The sequence below is a fragment of the Drosophila suzukii genome, chromosome 3, assembly GCF_043229965.1.
Source record: "Drosophila suzukii chromosome 3, CBGP_Dsuzu_IsoJpt1.0, whole genome shotgun sequence".
NCBI classification, from domain to species: Eukaryota; Metazoa; Arthropoda; class Insecta; order Diptera; family Drosophilidae; genus Drosophila; species Drosophila suzukii.
The window spans coordinates 67,450,040-67,470,612 of record NC_092082.1 but is presented as its reverse complement, the minus strand read 5'-3'; the positions used below and the strand labels follow the sequence as shown (position 1 = coordinate 67,470,612).

The following is a 20,573-nucleotide window of genomic DNA, read 5'->3' as shown; positions in this document are numbered from 1 at the left end:
CACATCCATTATCTTCAAATTACCAATAAAAAGTCAAACACTTCCTGAAATCATATTTTCGTTATATAATATAATACTAAGGGTACTAAAGATTTTAAGGAACAGTATGACAAATGCAAATTACTGGCCAAAAAGTTGCAAAATGAAAAAGAAATTTATGTTAAAAATGCTTTTTAAAATATGTCACTTATATTATTATTATGATTAAATATGGGGATGCCACATGTCAGAAATTTATTTCTTACGGTCTTATGACACTTGTTTTCTTTTAACTGACTGTACTTATTTTGGAAAGGGTTCATATATTAAATAAAATCATACATGTTTACAAAAACGCTATAGTTAGACATGATGCTTTGAAAGAAATCTAGTCAATTAGTCGAAAGCAAGTATCATATGTCCATAGGTGTACATATTTTCTTTTATTAATAGGGAATTTTCTCTACCTTCTTTTTTCAACAAAAGGTTTATAGAATATATGACAATTCATACTAAATATGGGGATGTCAATTTAAAATTATAAATAAATAATATAAATATTGTTCTTAATGGTTAAAAACGAATTTTAATGCCAATGAGGGCATTGTGCGACTGGGTTGATTGATAAGTGAGTGCACAAAGTTCTGTGGCCTTTCTCACGGCGGGACATTTATCACATCTCCACTTGATCTCCTCCGGCAGGCGAGGCGCTGAGCGGATCCGGGTCGTCGAAAACATTGACGCTGCACGAGGTCGAGCAGGAGCACACGCCCACTAAGGACAAGCACTTAATCAAAATGAAGCGGGAGCACAAGGCCGCCCGCACGCTGGGCATCATCATGGGCACCTTCATCCTCTGCTGGCTGCCATTCTTCCTGTGGTGAGTACCGTCTACCATCTGCCGTCTACCGTCTGCCTAATGCCGTCGAACGTTGAACGGCAATCCCGCTGACATGGGATTTTGGGGCATAATTTATCTAATGTCACGCATGCATAATTAAATATTACTCATACGGCCCGTGCGCCATTGGTTCGGCGGTCGTTGTTTTTCGCACCGCCCCAAATATAATCTCATTTATGCAAAGCCCAGGCACTCATGCATCTGGAATTTATGTGTACATATTTCATCTTGATTCCATACACGGGAAAAAAGTGATGCAAACTGATTTAAAAATGGAGATCGAATGGAAAACGTGTGCTTTTTAAATAAAACCATATCTTGAAATGATTCGATGTTGCATGCTTTTTTAATGTCAATAAAAATATGAGAAAATAATATAACATTCCAAATTATTTAAGAGTTTTAAAGAGATTGAAGCAAAATTTATTAGAGGAACGAAACTTAAATTTATAAAAACAACACTAGCATAAAACCTAATATTTAATTTAAATATATTTTGCTGTTAAAATTATTTGGATTATTTAAATATTATACTGAACTTTTATTAATTTAAAATTTTATAACTCTGAATTTAATACTTAAATATTTTTTCAACGACGTACAAAATTTAAAGTAAATACATTTTACATCGTGTCTTAATATTTTATACATCCACTCAAATATTTTAAATTTTCGTTAGTTTATCTACAATTTTTTATTATTTTTCTACCAAATTTACTGGCATAAAATTGAGATTTTCCATGGGAATTCGTACTTTAATGGCACCTCTGACCATTTATCTTTTGCTATTCCAGGTACACGCTCTCCATGACCTGCGAGGTGTGCCAGGTGCCGGACATCGTCGTGTCGATCCTGTTCTGGATCGGGTACTTCAACTCGACGCTGAACCCGCTGATCTACGCGTACTTCAACCGCGACTTCCGGGAGGCGTTCCGCAACACGCTGCTCTGCCTGTTCTGCAACTGGTGGAAGGACCGCCACCTGCCGCTGGACATCGACATCCGGCGCTCCAGCCTGCGCTACGACCAGCGGGCGAAGAGCGTCTACTCGGAGAGCTACCTCAACTCGACGACGCCCTCGCACCGCCGCCAGTCGCAGATGGTGGACAACTTATAATACAGGGACGAGGCGCTGCTGACCCCCATCGCCCAGCAGCAGCAGCGGCTGGCGGCGGGCGGCTCCCGCCTGGGCGGACAACTGGCAGTGGCCAACAGCGATCCGCATCCGAATCCCAATCCGGGCAGACCCAAGTCCAAGGCTGTGGACCACCTGGCTGGCGAGGGCGACGATGTGCAGGAGATCCAGATCGAAATACCCATGGAGTACATCAACAAATGGAACAAGAACAACAATGCTGCCGCCTCGACGGCCTCCAGTCATGTGTAAAGTGGATGCAGCACGGCAATGGGAGATGGGATTGGGGATTGGGGATTGGGGAGTGGGAATCAATCGATGGCAGGGACAGCCGGGGGAGGAATCAATTTAATGCAATTAAAATGTTCCATTAATTTGTAAAATTAATATGCCGGCTCATGCGTCGGCTGATTTACTCGTAATGTTGACATTAATCAATCATGCGTTGGAGCGTGCCATTTCACTTGGCCGCCACTGTGCACTTCTCAGTTTTGTTTCCATACGTTTTTTTTCTCAATTTCCTTGGAGCACAGTTCGGTGTCCTATAGATGGGATAACTTATTTATTTATGATTTCGTGTCGTTTAAATCTTGTTGTAAATACTGAGTATTTTTGTACGACTAAATTAAGCACAGGTTGTAAAATCGTTTATATATATATATATGTATGTACGCCAATTGAAAATCTGTAAGCCGTAAAGCATTTTGCTCACGAAAAGAAATAACCAAAAATAAATTAATTGAAAAGGCAATCACTGCAACTCACGGAGCTATGCTATGTGTACATAGGGATTCGCTAAAAAAACAAAGAGCTAGAGCTAAAACTGTGCCAATTAAGAGATCGAAAATTATAGAGAAGAGTTTCCCCAGCGCGAAAAATCAACCACACCCCAACGCTAATAAAGTCAGAGAAATTTAGAAAAGAAACCCAACAAATTGAAATTCACGGAAGCTAAAGCAAAGCTAAAACAAAGCTAAAACCCAATTGTTATTTGAACGACAATCGCATGAATTGAAAATGCTCAAAACCTAAAGTAAACCTTAAAACGTATATCAAGTAAACATAGCGAAAATATATAGTCAAGTCAATATAGGATCCAGGCGTTCGGTCGAAACCAAAGCTAAAGCCCACATAAATTAACCAAAACATATAGTGCATCGATATCGGACTAACGAAATTACGTGTGCGTGTGTGCGTGTTTGTTTGTTTGTGTAGTGCGGGAATTGAATTCCAAGACCGTTTCCGTTTCCGTTTCCGTTTCAAAAAGTCAAGTGCTAAGTGCGACATACAATAGGTAATTGCGTTGCAGTTCCTGGAATTAAGTTGACTGTGTAGCCTGTGAGGGCAAGGCTTGAGTACTGCTTCCGAAGTCAGCAACTTGATTCCAGCAATTGCGGCCCGATATTCCGCAACAAAGAAAGCCCGTGAAAAGCCCAAGGAGTACCGGAACCCCACTGAATTTCGACTATGAAAAGCATTGGAAATGCAAATAAGGCGTATACAGCAAATAAGCAGACAAAGCATTTTGTGTTTCTTTGTATAAATAACTAACGACCCCATAAAATGTTAGCAACAGTTTGCGAAACTTACCGATTTATGATTTTCTCTTAATCCGCAAGCCAAGCACAAAGTCAAGAACATTTGTTGAGTAAATAGATTCATAAAAAAACCGTAGAAACTTTTCGTTGGTGATTTTCCGAGCTAGTCTGAAGTAAAAGAGAAAACAATACGGTTGCCACGATGGAATAAAAAGGATTAGGAGCCAAAGCTCAGTATGTACCATATAAAGTGTGTATAAATAGGTGTCTAAATAAATGTTATATTTATAGTAAGTATTTATTACACGACTTTCCTTAAAAAGATGAGGTAAAACGACAGGCAAATCCCCAAAGAACTTGTTATATTTTTATAAACAACAGAACCCGAAACCAACAATGTATGTGTAATTCAAGTTTGTATATTGACATGTCTGTGTAAACGTGTGTGCGAGTTATTTATTATTATTATTATTATTCTTACTGACAACCGAACTTTCTGTTGCATTGTTTTGCGTTTTGCTGTGCAATTACCCATGCAAAACCAAATAGGATCCTAACATTAAGCCCTGAGTGGGGAGACACGTAAACGGCAAACTAAGCTACTAACTAAGTGAATACGAAATTCAGATGTATTATAGAGCAACATAACGAACTTCAAGTTGGAAAACAAGCAGAAAAGCAAAATAAATTTAAAAACTACAAATATAGCCAAACGAACTTGTTTTTCATTCTCAACAACCCAACCGAACCCAACCCAAAACCCCCTGGCCAACTGATTACCAAAGACAAAGTTCTGGCCAAACTAAAGGGAAAAGTAAATAAAGCCGGAGACCCAAATTACCCAGTCCGCATCGAAGTACATTAACAGCATATTATCAGGACAAAAGTAAAGCTGATTACTGCCGGCGACAGTTGTAAACTTCTAAATAACTGTCAGGTCTCGACTCCGGCTGACAAATTACAAATTTGTTCGAAAGCCCCGTGGCAACGTGGGCGCCCGGCACACGCGTCGAATGAGTGATTTTTATTTGGCAAATGCGTGTGTAATTTAACCAGCGTCATGGCAATGATATAACGCACCCTTACAAGGCCCAACCCGCTGCTTTCGGAAAAGTAATTTATCATGGGACCCGCCTCCGAAGAGGGCAGATCAGTTAGAACGCTTTAAATACCTGAACAAGCGGTTCCCGGCACCTGTAAGCCAAAGTTTTCGCCATTTCGTAGGTCTTCATATATTAAATTTATTTAGCAAGAGGCGACACACACCGCATCGCAAAGTTGCCCTGCACAAGTTAAAACTCCACACCTTTCTTTACAGCCGGCGAAAACTTTTTCAGCATTTAAAAACTCATAAAGGAAAAAATATGTAGTCTCTGTGGGACTGTGTTTGTACATCCAAAATGGCGATAAAAAGTTGCACAGGAAAAAAATAATCCTATACATTGATCGATTGACTATTTATTCTATCCAATTAACAAAATTGGGCTTAACCTATTCAAAGAAAATAAGTTAATAGCTTTAACACGAGTTTGAAAAAACATTACAGCTATTAAATTCAAACTAGGAATACCCTTTTAGAGGGTACTTAAATGATGTTACCAAACCTTTTTAATGTCTACTATTATTTTTATCAAATGACTTGTTGGCATAGAGTTTTGATTTTATTTTACTCGCTTTTATTTACTTATTTTAATTAATTATTTTGTTGTTTCTGACAACTATTACCTGCCATCTGCACTAATTAATTTTTGTTAAAGTTTTCCCTAGGCAAGCAAGGGTATATAAATTCTTGCTTTCTGACGTGACATTTATCGGTTAAGCAAAAAAATACACCCATATTTTATTACGATATATTTACTTTAATCAAATAAATTTTTATTGCATTTTTTGTGTGCAGCTGCATCAGCAAACGTAAATTCAAATATTTTCTTTGATATAATAAACATTGACATAATGGCGGGTAAATTAATTCTGCCTTGCTGGTGAGTCAAATTAAATACATTTGCTTAACCGTTTTTTTGCATCAATCAATTTTAAAGTGTTAGCAATGGTTGGATAGGTGGCATATTTTAATGACATAATTTAAAGGCCTTTCAAGTGCTGAAAATGATTATTTTAAATTGGGCTGCCTGAACCGCTGTGTAGATGGCATAATAAATGCGAGGCAAATCAAACTCCATTCATCAAAGTCAGCCATGGTCGCCTAGATTGCACCCATCTTCCCGTGCTCCCTGGTTTATGGCTAAGTGAGTGATGCACGATGGCACCGGGGCAATCATCGCTCATAAGGCCCGCCAATTTGGCCTTGACAAGTGATAGACACGCGCTTCTTGGCCCAAAAGGAGCAGAGGGCACCCAGCCAATGATGGGTGCCTTATTGCTCATCAACATTTCAACTTTCTGCTTTCACATTTCAATATTTAAAGGAGACAATACAGGGCACCTTATCAGACAGTCCGTCAATCGGGGCGTCACTTAAGTGGCAAAACACACAACTGTCGGTGACACAACAAGCGCTAAATCAAATTGCGTTGCCTCCAGTAGTAAATACTCAGGGCTACATATATTTTTTATGAAATTTTAATAACTTTGACATGTGCAGAGACAAGCTGGAAGCCGGCATATTGCCATCGTCAGCTGGCTGATACCGATTTTGGTCCTGCCATTGAAGTGCATGTGGTCCTGGCCCGCCCCTTTGTTGTTGCTGTCTGATTTGCACGACATGAACACGCGCTGAAATAACAAATCTTTTTTAGATTTACTCACGCATTTTGGCGGGGGAGGTGGCATCAAAATATTTTTATTACAAATGCAAATATTGACGCCGAGCTTGGGGGGGCTTACTATATAGTTGTCCTGACTTGGGACCCCTTGAGGGTTTTTTTGTGCGGCAAATTCGGCACTTGAGGGTGGTTGGGTTGTTATAAGTGGGGTGGGTTTGGGGTGCATCAGCTGTTTTGGGGGTGGCGTTCAGCAGGGTTGCTCAGAGGGTACAAGGATAAAATAGTTAATCTATAAGGAATAACTAACCATAGATTGCACTTTGAAGTATGCTTTAAAAAGTCTCTTTTAATAGATTTAATCTAATATTTAAACAAGAACTTCTTTAGTTTTTGAGTTTTTAGTATACTACCTTTCAATGCAACCCTGTTGGCTGTTCAAATATCCCTTTTCCCGCCAAAAATCACTGCGCAGAAGCTCTCTTCCTCGAATTCGCCGCATCCTGTGTTGATTTGCCGCCAAAGGACTTGGCCAAAAACTCAGTCAGTGGCCAGTTACCAGAGCGGGCGCTCATCGCCACGGATTGCTGTCGCATCGGGCCAGGAAAAAAGGCCTGTCAGCCAGCCATAAATACAAAAACCACAACGAAAGCCAATTGAAACCTGTGGCCACTTGTCACACACATAGCCAAAAGTGCCAGTGACAGTTGTTTGCAACATTCTTGGCATCTGTCTCGAGTGGTAGAAGTAAAAAAGAAAATAAAAGAAAATTAATATATATATAAAGGATATACCGGCTGGACAGTGGAAGTCGCGTGTGCGTGTTTCGATTTTGCGGCACTACAAAAACCGATACGAAACTCCATTTATGACCGCCTTAAGTCGTAAGCCGTGAGTTGTGGGTCGTCTTGTACGTGTTTACGTTATACTTTATATACAAAGAAAAAAAAACCAAGGAAAAACGTGCGGCAAATTGCGGGCAACTTCTTCTTGGAGTGGGTATAGAAATCAAAAAGAAATTCCATTTTAACAAATCGATTTTGGGTGTTCTTTTTTATATTCGAGTGCGGACAGCAATATAAATAGAGCCGCGTTCCGTGGGCTGATGACAAATTAAATTGTAGGCACACAACCAAAAAAAATATCCAAAATAGCTGAAAAAAGAATATCTCAACGGCGTGGGCATTAAAAAATTACGAACCGCGCGTGTTAAAAGTTTTAGCTGTTATCAACCGAAAACAAAACAACAACAAAACAGCAAGGACAACAAGAGTAGAACAGCATTAACAATAAACTGCGATAAAGGCAACAGCAAAATCGGGAAAAGTTTCATTATTTTGGTGGGGAAAGTGAGGAGGCGTTAAGGAGCCACAGGCACAAGGCAAATCAGGAAGGACAATGAAGGCGTCGCGGCCCGCCGGCTCATCCTGCCCTTACCGCCTCTCGAGGACCTGTTCCCGCCATCATCATACCGCTCCTCATCAACGGCGGACGTAGGGCGCGTGTCGAGCAAGTAAGCAAACAATAAAAACTTCTCCTTCATTCCGCTGCACGTGAAAAAAAGATATAAAAAAAAGCATTGAGCACAGGAAAAGCGCACACAAACACACTTAAAACAAGGAGCACACGGCAAACGGAAAAACAGAACAGAGAGAAAGCACATCGAGCGCCATTTTTAGTGGTTACGTAAACTGGAAATGCTGTCTAGTTAAGCGCCGGGGTCACCACCCAATGCCGTCCGGCTGGCTTTTTAATAAAGTTGGAAGACCTTAGTTGCCCCGACACTTTAAATATGTTCGTTTTCCGTAGCCCCAACTCCACTCAACTGCTGTTCCAGTCTGCCGCCGGCAGCCCAGAATGTCCTGGTTTGTCTGGGTTTGTCGGGGTTTTTCTGGTTTTGCCTGCCTCCTAATGATACAAATCGCACGATGAACAGTGGTTAAAAATTCACCAGGCTGTTTTGTATTCTGTGCTATTTATTTTATTAGCCTAAGGTCTGTAGTCTAGCTTTCGGCGATTAAGATAAACTTAAGGGACTTTGCTTCGGTAGAGCCATCCAAGTTAATAGTGTAAGGGGATAAGATTTGCCTACCAAGTTCAGCAAAAGACCATTTTGTGAACAATCTTGATGTGTTTTTATTAGAATACAACCAAAACTTGTGTTAGACTTTCATTTGTCATTAAATTAAAAAGGATCAAAATTAGGGATTAGGAAGACAAGTTCGATATAAGGTATTACTGAACAGTATATTAACAGGCCAAATTAATTATCTCCTATTTTATTTTCATATACTCGTATATTTAATAGAACATCAAAAGTGTACAGACTCCTAAACAAATTAATAAAGTTGCATACTTAAACAAAAAAAATAATATATCTAATTTATTTTTTTGAATACATTAAAATCTTCACAGTTAATGCTAGTTAAAAAAAATTTGTGGGTAAAATTTACCAATACTGACAGTAACGTAACTATGAAAATAGGTAAACCAACTATTTAAAAAAGTGAATTGTATGTTGTTGTTGCTTGGTTGGTATTTAATAGTAAAACTACCATAAAATAGTAAGTTGTGGGAGTGGCTATTTCGATGGTCAAATTGACAATTCGATAAACCATTATAATGGTCAATTTGACCCAGTAGTTTTTTTATGCAGTAATGTATTTCAAATGAATCCAGTTTGTACTACTTGAGTATGTGCAAGGCAAGTCTATTAAATGTTCCGCAAAGGCATTAAATTTATAGATCTTTCCCGATGCTTTCTCAGACTTTAAAGAAATTGTATACAATTTTCCTTTTCTGTTCACACCATTTGCCCTCGCATTTTGTGCGAAACACATTTATTGCTCTAATTTGAAATGCAGTAAGACATTGCGCACGTGCACAATATCATTCTCCCCGACTTGATGCGCTTTCATATCAATTTTTTCGCAACTGACAAATATCCGTGCCGCCTGCCTGCTGCACAATGATTTTTCATTGCATTTCAGAAACACAATTTCCTCTCGTTAGTTTTCCCATTCCCGTATCACAGTGCAGATAGCCATTTGCCGCCAGCTGAGTTCATCCAGTGACCTGGCTGCTTCTGATGCTCCTGTTCCTGCTCCTGCAGGTGGGTCAGGTCCGGGATGCCATTTGGCATTTGCCACTTGATTCGCTTAGCCGGCGGCTCTGACCCTTTCCCATTCCCATTCTCATGCCCATCCAATCCCACCGAGTGGCTCACCTTTGGCCACCAGCCTTTGGCCTTTTTTCGCATTCGTGAATGGGCTGACTGCCACTTTTGCCTTTTGCGAAGGCGAAGGCGACTGGCCTTCCACCTGAGTCTGGCTATCGATTTTCTCGACCTGCGATTTGCACCTACGAGTCGAGTGCACCTGCATTTAATTGAAATTCGGCCAGGCCGCCGTTCGAATCAAATTTAGCAAAAGCCCCAAAGTTCTCTGCCGATTGCCTGAGAACCCTGAGCTCGTTCTGTGAGTTGCACAAACTTTTTGCTCGGCCCCTAAACTTGGCTCAGATGGGAAAACATTTTAGTATATTGAAAATATAAAAGGAATGCGTTGCAGTGAGTTCAGAGAAATCTCAAGTGATTTGAAGCATGGTTGATTGTTCGGCTTCAACAAACATTTTTGAACCGCCTTAAGACGTTTCTGTTCTGACCAAAAATAATAGTAGGAATATTCTTGAGTGTTTAAGACGAAACTTATTATTTGATAACTATCAAGGTCTTAACTTCTTTCTTCGAATTTTCCACCACAAATTTATGTGATTTATAACTATAGTTAGTTATTTTTGTGCTTTTAGTTTCAGTTCTGAGAATAGCTAGACAATAATTTGTAATAAATTTAAAGATTTTTTATAAGTTGATGGGCGGAAACTTGATATTTTCTAACATTTATATATGTTGTTTTATAGAACACATATACCATTTAAGCTTTTTTACCCTAACATAAAGTCGGTTTTTGAAGCCAATTTCAAAAACTTGGTTCTCTCAGACCAAATGGAATTTAAGGATGTTTTTTCCCCAGTGTAATAGTGAACTGAAATGACATACGGTCCGACCCACACGTACAGGCGCCGACAGATAGACTGCTGGATGGAGACAGAGGACTACTGACAGACCGCCAGACAGACGCAGATTGTCATGCACAAATTGAAACTTTTCAAGTTACGCTCGAAAAAGTTTGAATTCAACTAATTCAGTCGAGTTTCAGATTGTTTAGTCATACATGCGTTCGTGTATGGATGTTTTATTTGCTGGAAACTTTCGAATGGTTTCGAGTTCAGGGGATTCGCATACTGAATCGGATGCTGATGCTGTTTCTGATTCTGTTTCTGTGCACAGACCGTTACCCATGCCGAATGAAAGACAATATGCCCCGCCCGACACGGCTAATGCCCTTAAAGCCGGCAAATATTTGCGCATAAATGTTTTAAATGTAAATGCCTCCATTTATTCTGCAAAATATCTCATCAGTCCCGCCCCTCGAAAACCCCGGGCGGCATCTCGAATGTCTCTCGATAAATGGCTGGATAAATGATAAATAGAATGAATGCCTTGAGGCATTTAGGCATGCCATTGTTGTTCTTGCCGGCACTGCGATTGGCGTGTCTGTTTGGATTTAGCCATAAGCTAATAAAATTCATAGCTGGCATAATGATGCGATTTGTACCCGATTTCAATGCTGGCTGGCAAACGCTTTTGTCGCCCGAGATCGAAAATTTAATTAAAGAATGTCGTCAATTTTGCAGAAGAAACATTTGGTATATTGGCAAAAATCATTGCCAATGACACTTTGTATTCGATTTTCAATTATCCACATTGTTTTCCAGATTGCCTTTAATGGCTTTTATTAACCACAAATTGTTCGCACTTTGTTGCAAGTTTTTGTCAACGATTTCTCGTCTGCGATGACCACAAGTCTGGTATTTCATATTGCGCACCATTCGGGGCTGTCTGTCCATCCAATCGATGAAAAGTTTAATAAAAACATGTCAACTGCAAAAATCGAAGCAGAATAATCGAGTGCAAAGGAACCACAAAAAGCAATCTGAACAGCAAGAGGACTTAATTCGAAAAAGTGTTTCTCGACCCTCCTCTCCGGGCAATCAGTTAAGCAAATATTTACAACCGAAGCCGGAAATACGCTTAAGAAAGCATTTAAATCAGTTTCGCATTTCGCATTTCCCCCGAGCACTCGACTGGAAATGGAAATGGAAATGCGCCGTCCTTTTCTACGTATTTTATTGCCCACTAAATGCCATGAATGATATTTGCCTTTGACTTAACTCTCGCAGCGGCAACAACAAAAGTTGCAAATTAATAATATTAGTGCCGGGGATTCCCCTTTGCTCCTTTGGCGGTTGTTAGTGGGCAAGGACACAATGGCGGATTGGCGGCTCAACGCTTTTCTCATTAGGACAACTTCCGGCGGAGCTGGGGCAGAAATGCCCAAGATGCCACAACTCACGGGCCAACGGCCACTGCCAGTGTTTATGTCATTAAGTGGTGCTCGACATCCCGGGACATCTGGGCGAGTCTGCACGGAAGAGTGTGTCAAAGTGCCCGGGCACCCTCCTCGAATCCCCAGGAATTGTTCCATTTGTGTTTCGCCCTTCGCAACGGATTATTGTTTATAATATTGTAATGTGGCAAAGCCAAATAAAGTGGAGTGCTGGCAATGCAGGGCGAGGGTCATCAAAAAAGTCAGGACTAGAGAAAAGTTTTGGACAAAGAAATAACAAACAAAAAGATATTTTAATTTTGTTTTACTGAAATAAATTCTATAATGTATTATTTTAAAACCCAAGTATTTTAGAGAATTATGCAATATCAACACTTCTTTTATTTTCCTCTTACAAAAATCTTAGTTTGTAATTTCTAACATTTTAAAGAACCATTCTTATAAGTATATATATTAAAGAAGAATTCGATATTTTTCATTTCTTTCTATGAAAACACATAGAAGTAAAGACACACAAATAGTTAACACTGAAAATAGCAAATTAATAATTAATAATATACTAATAATAATTCATAATTAAGGTCTAAATCTTCAAAGCTTTAAATTCCAAAATCACTTAGCCTTTGAACCATGACCTACATTCCAGAAACGTACATTCCCGTAAGAGGATTGTATGCATGTTAAGGATTGGGGAAAACAAATCTCTGAAAAACACCCCGCAGCAGTTCAAAGTCACTTAGCAAATGAGTACACTCAGCAGCAAGTTAACTTTTCGGGCGACCCTCTTTTCCAGAGCTTCTTAAGTATCCTTCATTCGACATGTTTACTTTGCACTCGCCCTACTCCCCGACAGCCACCCCTCACAGCATTGCAAGAGTCCCCACTTTACTGTACACTACACCGAAAAAAATATCAAATCAATTACAAAAAACAAGAAACTTCATTAAAAATATTTGACACCAAATTCATATTAGCACCTGGACTATATAAGCATTCAATCATTATTACATGCGGTAACTCTAAATTAGTTATGTATATTGAACATCGATACTTCTTTATAAAAAATTTGATCTCTTTATATGTAATAGGCTAAACAGTTTATCTTAGTAGCAATGATAATTTTGTATGGCTCATCTTAATTCCATTTATGATAAGCCCATCTTTAAAACCTAACAGCCGTCGGAATTTATTCCTCCCAGAGCAAAAAGAAAATTTTAAAAATTTTAAAATCATAGAGGATGGCCTCAAGGCGTGTTACATTTTAATTTCTGAATAGATTGATCGAAATTACCTATTCTTTTCGGTGTAAACGGTTTTTTGTCCTGCCACTGGTAGCCTGGCTGGTAGCCTGCAACTTTAGAAACCGTTGAGAAAGCCTTTTGTGTGTTAGTTAAAGGTTCAGCGTGGCCTGTTCATGTTTGCCTCCCCTGGCCCATTTCCGGCCCAATATTTTTTTGGTTTAGCTTTCGTTTTTGTGTTGTGTCAGGCATGTGTCAGAGAATCAGGGGAATCTGGGGAATCGAGCTCTCCACGCCCGGGTCCTTCGCCGGCCCATGGGCTTTGCCTTGTCGGTCTAGGCCTTTGTCTCTTAGGCGATTCGGTTTTTTTTCCCATTTTTCGCTTCCACCACAAAACTCTACACGTATATTATTTATGCTATTATTGATTTTATATGTGGGTTCAATAGAGTCGGCTCCAGGGCCCGGGACTCGGCCCTTTGGGAGTCTACAAACGCTGCAGATTAACGTGTCGCCATTGCCGGGCACAAAATGAAATCATTCTTCAACGAAATTTATGGCCAACTTCGCGAGCTCATCAACTTTCCTTTGAGCCGTGCAATTTGTACGTCTCGGCCAAAAAGAAATGAAAATAATGAAAAACGCTAGACTGTAAGCGAAAGTGAAAGTTGCTGTCTTGCTTTTCTTTTCTTTTAATTTATATTGTAACACGCGGCGGATGCGCAACTTCAACTTGCTTGCGGTCAACAGAATGAAAAAAAAAACCCCAATGCGGTGAACACAGTTTTCTTTTTTGTTGACGAGCCAGCGACTTTTTGCCTTATTTTAATTTCGACTTTTTAACAAAGTTAACCAAATGTTCGGAATTGAATTTGGGACAAGGCCCAAATCATAAATGGTCACTCAGGCGAGCTGCTCCTAAGTACACAGCATCGCGGAGGAACTCCCATACCACTTTTCCCCAGTTTATTTACATTGCTAACGCCTAAATTAAATTTTAAGCTGTTGATTTGCATTTTCAGGCGAGCTGAAGCCGAGTTCATAGAACCTGGCAACACTTGGGGTTGTGTTTATTGAACCCTGATTATGTTTCACAGCGCCGAAGCGAGAACAGCCGAAGGAATCAACATCAACATCAAAATCAGAATTAGGCTAGGGCTCATTAGACTGGGGGTTGGTATGGTATGGGGGTGCTTGAGTGCTGCCAGTGAAAATGGCTTCTAATTAAGGAGCCTACACACTCACACACACACTCTGCAACAGACCCAAAAAAGGTTTAAGTTAAATAAAGCGCCGAGAAAGTTAAAAATGAGCCGGGTTGCTACTTGTTTTTTTGGGAACATTCTTTTGTCTCCGCCAGAAATCTGTTAAACATTTGGTTTCTTCTCTCATTTTCGTTTCTTTTTTGCACCGTTTTTAATGAAATTAGGCCTGCCACATCACTCAGCATTAGAATTTCGGATGGGATGGATGGTATGGGGGCGAGGTCGAGACCTCTGACGAAATGAAATTAGCCGCGTTCAACAAAACCAAAATCAAATTTTGTACTACAAAGAAGATGAAAAATACTCATACATTTGCCATGAACGCGAGTGTACATGGTGGAATGTCAACAGGCGGCGAAAATGGGGGTCGGGGGGCAAACAGTCACCTAATTTACGCAACGAAGTAATTTGAAATGAGGAGCGGCCCAGATGCCAGCGACAGAAGGAGATGCTGCCAATGGCAAGAAGGACATGGTTCGAAGAATTCAGCTGGCGAAACCAATTTGCAAACAAGTCAACAATGGCTGAATGGCTGAAATGGCTGCTGGCTGCGCGTAGGCAATAAGCCCAAGTGCAAGACCCCTTTTCCCCTTATACCCCCTTCCCCTCAGCGGTGTATGCAAAGTACTGGGGAACCAACTTGAAGCTAGTTAGCTAACTGGGTACACCCTGCAAATAGACCGTCATAATGAAGCCACTATTGATTGCCAGCAGCGCCCTTGTTTGTCCCGATCCCGGCGGGAGAAAAATAAAGCACAGGTCCTTGAAGATGCAGCAGCAACCTCAGCTGTCACAATGATAAAGCTACGAACAAACTGGGAAATCCCTGCCCCAGATACTGGTACTTTAATTAAACAGCCTAATTAAGTTCTCTCCTCACCCGATTCACAACTCACTGCAATTAAATGCATATAAACACACCGAGTGCGAATTTAAAATGTGCATACCAAATGGAATTCAATTTACACCAGCCGGGAAATAAAGTTTGCCGGGGAAAACATTCTACTTGCACAAAACATTCTACTTACTTTTGCACAGAACATTCTTCTTATGTATGCACTTCTTGTAATTACATTCTGGGGTACTTTGTTGGGGATGTATTGTTTTCTTGGAAATCTCAGCAACAGAGCCAAGAGAAAAAAATTTTAAAATGAATCGTTTAATTTGAAACATTTCTTAATTACTTTTAAACTTTACTGAAGAAAGGTATTTTTGGTCCGTGAATTTCAAGTGAATTCACATATCATACAACAGTGGTTTATATTAAAGTATTCTTTAGGCAGATTCCTGCAAATCTTTAATATGTACACTATTATTAGTTTCATGGTTTTTAGATGTATAATATTTTTGTAACGACGGGGATTATTGGCAAATATTTTGAAAATACTTAAGTACTCGTATATTCTTTAAGGAAGTTTTTGTATTATAGTGTTTTTGGGATTATGAATGGATCCATTATAACTTGACCATTTAATACAACAGTTGCTTATACTCAAACTCTTAAAAATGTATAGAAAGTTCACTCCTTATTTTTTATAAAATGCCAGCATAATATTATTTCATACCAGCTATGTATTGTACTGCAGTTTTTCAGTGCTTTAGGGCATTCACCATTCTTTATAACAGTTCCCTCAGTTCCGGGTATCGCACACTCGTTTTTTCAGTTTTCCTCTGGCAAATATAATTCATTTCGAAGCTAAAAAAAATTCTTAATAATATAAAACAATTTACCCCTCAAATGCGCTTCAGCAAACGCCGAAAATTGCTTGCCAAGGAGAAAACGGAATAATAACAGCACATCTATATCCTTCAGATGGCTGTGAAAACATGCAGGGCCCACAAGTGGTAATCCGCGAAGGTGTATGTTGCTCCTTGTTAGTGATTGCTGTTACCGCCGCAATTGTTTGCGCAAATCGTTAAAACTTTAATCAAACAGCAAAGAGAGCGAGCGACACGCCGTCTGGGCCCAGTGTGTTTACCGCCAGCCCACGGCGCCAAACAATGGCATCCCGATCCCGCCACGCCCACCTGGCCAGAGGAGAAGGCCAAGAGCAAGAACACCTGTGTTTGGAATACCCCGGGACTTTGGGACTGGGCCAATAGTGAGCTGTGTGTGCGAGTGTGTGCCCCGCTGGTTAAGTGAAACCATCCAGCAGCGGGCCACAAAACCACAACAGCAGGCGGGCAAACACAGATGCAGACTGGGTACACTCGGTAAACTCGGCAAACGCAGTAAACCCAGTAAACTCAGTAAACCCAGTAATTCAGTAACGAAAGATGCCAACGACATTTGCGGCGGGCTTTCATTCAGTTTTAGCGCGCTTTCCGTCTTTGTGCCGATGTATTGGCCACCAGAACAATGTCCCATGGCAACCGATACCAGTGTGGACCAATCGGCCTTTTTGCAGCCGAGTGCCTTTCTAACAGGATTATTATTCTGTCCTTTGTGGGGGTCTAACTCGAGTAGAATGGTCTAAACCAAATAATGGACTTGATCGATTTAAATTCCGTTTTCTTTGATAAGAGTATTAGTGACACGGAAATGATGATAGTGTTGACCTTTTGTGAAGCATAAATAATAAATCGATGCTAACAGAGGTGAGTTGAGATGTTATTATATAAAAAGATGTTAGAAAAATATGTTAAGAAATGATACCATACCATGATACCATAGATTTCTTAAAGATTACTGCTATTGAAGTCTTACAGTATGCTAGAAACAACACTTTTTGTACCAATCTTTTTATTCTTTATATATTGTACTAAATATTAATTTTTCAATGTAACAAATTCTACTTGAGGTTTTTGAAAGAAAGTGATCCTAAATAATGTTGAGTGTTCATAGAAAATATAGCTTCACTTGAAAGGCAACCATTGCTCTCCCTCTGTGTATTTCAGTTAACTGAAAGCATAAGCTGATTATTTGGCATTATAGATATACTCCCCATGTCCTTTTTAATAACCTTTTGCTATTTGGCCATTGAAAAGTGCTCACCACTGACCACTACAACACTACAACAACCGCAACAGCACTAACAATAGCTAGTGGTCCGCTGGGGGGCAAAGTCGTACATGCAAAGTCACTCAATTGATTTTCAGCAGCTCGTTGTCAATTATCTGCAGTGGCTTGGACTTTTGTCTTCCTGGCCATTCAGCCGGGAAAAGGGACATGGGACATGTCTGTGCCCGAGGATGTGGCTCAGAGGGGGGAAGGTGATGGGGGATGAGGACGCAGTCAGTCCGTTCCGGCCAGGTCCTAATGGCATTGCCTTGCCTTTTCCCACTGCCTTGCCCACTGGCAGTGGCCTTCGCACACACAGGGAAGTGCACAATGAGACACTTGGTGCACTTGTCGAGCGTACTTGAACAGTTTCAAGGACACCAATCGCTGCCAGCACACACACACACACAAGTTCTACATTGTTGGCTCACAAGTATAAATCAGCTGTTGGCCATGATTCATTGAGTAAAACGCTGGCTGGCTGGCTGGCTGGCTCTCTCTCTTTTCTGGCCTTTTGGGCGTGTGCAGGGAGCTGTGTTAATATGCGTGCAATTCTCTCTGTTGGCCGTTGTGCTGCCCGCCTTTCAATACCATTAGCCCCCGACTTTCACCCCCCTTTCTCCACCTATGGAACACCTTGGCAGGCTGCCAGTTGTTGTAGCTGCAACTTACATGTTTTTCCTGCCGCTTTTGGCCAGTTGTGTGCGAGCATTCCACACGCGAAATTCCTCTCTATTTCACCCAAAAATTCACTTCGCGCTGAGTTAACTCTGCATAAATTAGCAGGCGCCAAATTAATTTTATTCTCTGTAAGCGAGTAATTTGAACATGAAACCAACTTTAGGCCAAACTGACTTAATTGGTTTCATTGCACTTTAAATAGGTTGCCAAAACAGTTTACCAAAAAATATATCCATCTCTAAAAATTCTCTTGAATATATTAACATTAGATAAATTATGTGATATCAAAAGATAGTTTAAATAAAAATAAAATAGTGGAATAATAAATATTTATTTAGTTCCTTAAAATGTCAATACCCTTCTTTATTAAATCATTTAGATTAGAATTGTGTATGTCAGCAATCATTAATCAATTTTAATAACCTTTATGATATTGATATTAAATTAGATTTATCTTAAATTAAATAAAATCATTTTTTAAGGAAGATGAAGAAATAAATTGCTTGATTTGTATGATTTATACAGTAAAAACAAATAAGGATCAATTTGATAGAGAGATACAGGGGCGAGGATAGCTCATAAAAGTACTCTGGGTAAGATCAACAAAGCAATATTCGTAACTCTTCGAAATAGAAAAAGAGAGAAAAATATCAAAGTAATACAACCCGTTTCTATATAGATTTTAAGCTGCATTTAATCAAAATGATGATTATATCCTTTGAATATTTTTTCTGTGTACTGATACTTTTTGAGAGGGCTTATGCCCATTATAACTACGTAAGTCAGCAATCCCAAAATTAATTTCACCCGCTTTATCCAGGTAATAGGTGCGCGGATTTCACTTCTAGTGAACATTAATCCAGAATTACACACGGGAAAATTGCGGCCCGCAGGCTGCGAGTGAAATATTCGAGTGGGCATCTTGAAAGTAGCTGTTGGAAGGACGAGGACAGACTGCACATTAAGGCCCACTTGCGATCCAATTAAAGGCCGTTTCGCCGCTCGTCCACTGACCCACATAAATAATGCATAAGCCATAATCTACGACATAATGCGTTGCCCAATTGCCCCGGGCCCTTGAAACTTGGAACTCTCAACTCGGAACTCGCAGCTTGGAACTTGGCACTTGGCGGCTCTTGTCTACATTTTTTATAAGCCTCTGACGAGGCGTTCGCCTGGCAACAGAAAAAATAAATATAAAAATCGGCCCGGAAAAAGGGAAACAGATTAAAAAGCAACCACTCTCAGTACCAGTACCAATCCCAGAAGCAGCAGCCGGGAAAAAGTCATTGCCGGATGGCCAAAGGCTGTTGGGTTAGGGTTGGCTAAAATGAACAGCGCCGGGGCCAAAGGTTCGCTGAAATTACTTCACACTTTAAGCTCCGTAGTCCAATTTTCCCTTTCCTTTCTGTTATACCTCGAAATGTATTTATAGCCTTATAACAGATATATTTTTAGGGATTGTCTTTGTAAGGAAGCTTAAAATTTTTAACCGATCAAACGATATTTTTTACGTTCGTTTTGGTGATTTTAAACAATGATTCCCAAAAACAGAGAAACTATGTTCTCTTATTAAATATATTAAATATATATATCACAAAAAATATTGCCTTAAAACCGGGAAATTATATTACAATTTTTTTCCTGCACTCAATATCTAAAAAATGTTAATTCATCAAATGAAAATGTATACTTTTAAACAATTTTAATAATGTTTTTGGTAGTTGAAAATATAAAAATTTCAGATCTGAAGACTATGTTAGTTTAAGATTTCATAATATTTAACATCTAACACCTTAATCTTTGAAATTAGGGACTTAAAGATGGTATATACCGTCTTAAGTATCCCTACCTTAATTTTCCTCTCATTCCTAATACAGAATCCCAACTAATGAAAGTCATCTCAGATAAGTTTCACAGTGTACTTTTAAACTTTCTTGTATGTCACACGGTATCCAATATGTGGCAGATGGTGATTTCATGTTTGGAACTTACCCCATTTGCTGTTTAAAGCCTCGTTTCCCCAACCTGAGTTCTGATTTTGCCACATTGGCCAGGAGAGTTAAAGTCCGCCTACGCGGCGAACACGTGACATTTTGTGGCTCAGCCATTTATGGCCTTCATATTTATTGCAATAGTTGCTGGCCACCGAGGATGTGGGGGCGTGTTAGTGGGCACGGGGATGTGGGCGGGGCGGGGGCGGGCCGTGAGTGAAAGTTAAATGAAGCTGGCCAAGGACCCACCCCGGGAATCTCGAGTACGACCTTGTCTGTCACCGTTAACGCTTCGATGGTTCTCCATTCTCCCATATTGACTTTTCCATTTCCCTTATCCCTTTTCGAGTGGCCATTGCCAACACTTTAGCCAAATTGAACTTGAATAGAAGACCGGGCTTTATGGCGGAGTGGAGAACCCTTTTATAGTGGTCATTGCTTGGCCTTTTTGGGCCAAAAAACATCTAATTGCTTTCTATTTTTAATAGTGACTCAACCGCGCTGCCGCCTTGAATCACAGGACACGGGCCAAAGTTTAAGGTCATAAAAATTAATTAAAAACAATTTGCCAGCCAGGCGCACGTACCAAGCGGCGTATGAGTAATTTTCCCGGGCAAACACTGCCCCTGCTTTTCAGCCATCTCCCCTTTGTTT

The 20,573-nt window shown here is 40.0% G+C and overlaps 2 protein-coding genes across 3 annotated transcripts in view; both read left to right on the top strand.

The window, feature by feature from the left end:
* Octbeta2R (Octopamine beta2 receptor) overlaps window positions 1–2,765 on the top strand; it is a 47,456-nt gene extending 44,691 nt beyond the window's left edge. Inside the window, exons 6-7 of the mRNA XM_065865831.2 lie at window positions 682–859; window positions 1,675–2,765. Coding sequence (XP_065721903.2) covers window positions 682–859; window positions 1,675–1,996 — 500 coding nt within the window. The 3' untranslated portion in view covers window positions 1,997–2,765. The remainder of the gene's footprint in view (window positions 1–681; window positions 860–1,674) is intronic.
* Window positions 2,766–6,808: 4,043 nt separating this feature from the next.
* Window positions 6,809–20,573, top strand: part of Octbeta3R (Octopamine beta3 receptor) — a 43,461-nt gene continuing 29,696 nt past the window's right edge. The window contains exon 1 of one of the 2 annotated variants that reach the window (XM_065865372.2): window positions 6,809–7,785. The gene's annotated coding sequence lies outside the window, so the exon portion shown is untranslated. The remainder of the gene's footprint in view (window positions 7,786–20,573) is intronic. The other variant, XM_036816754.3, reaches the window with a different exon arrangement.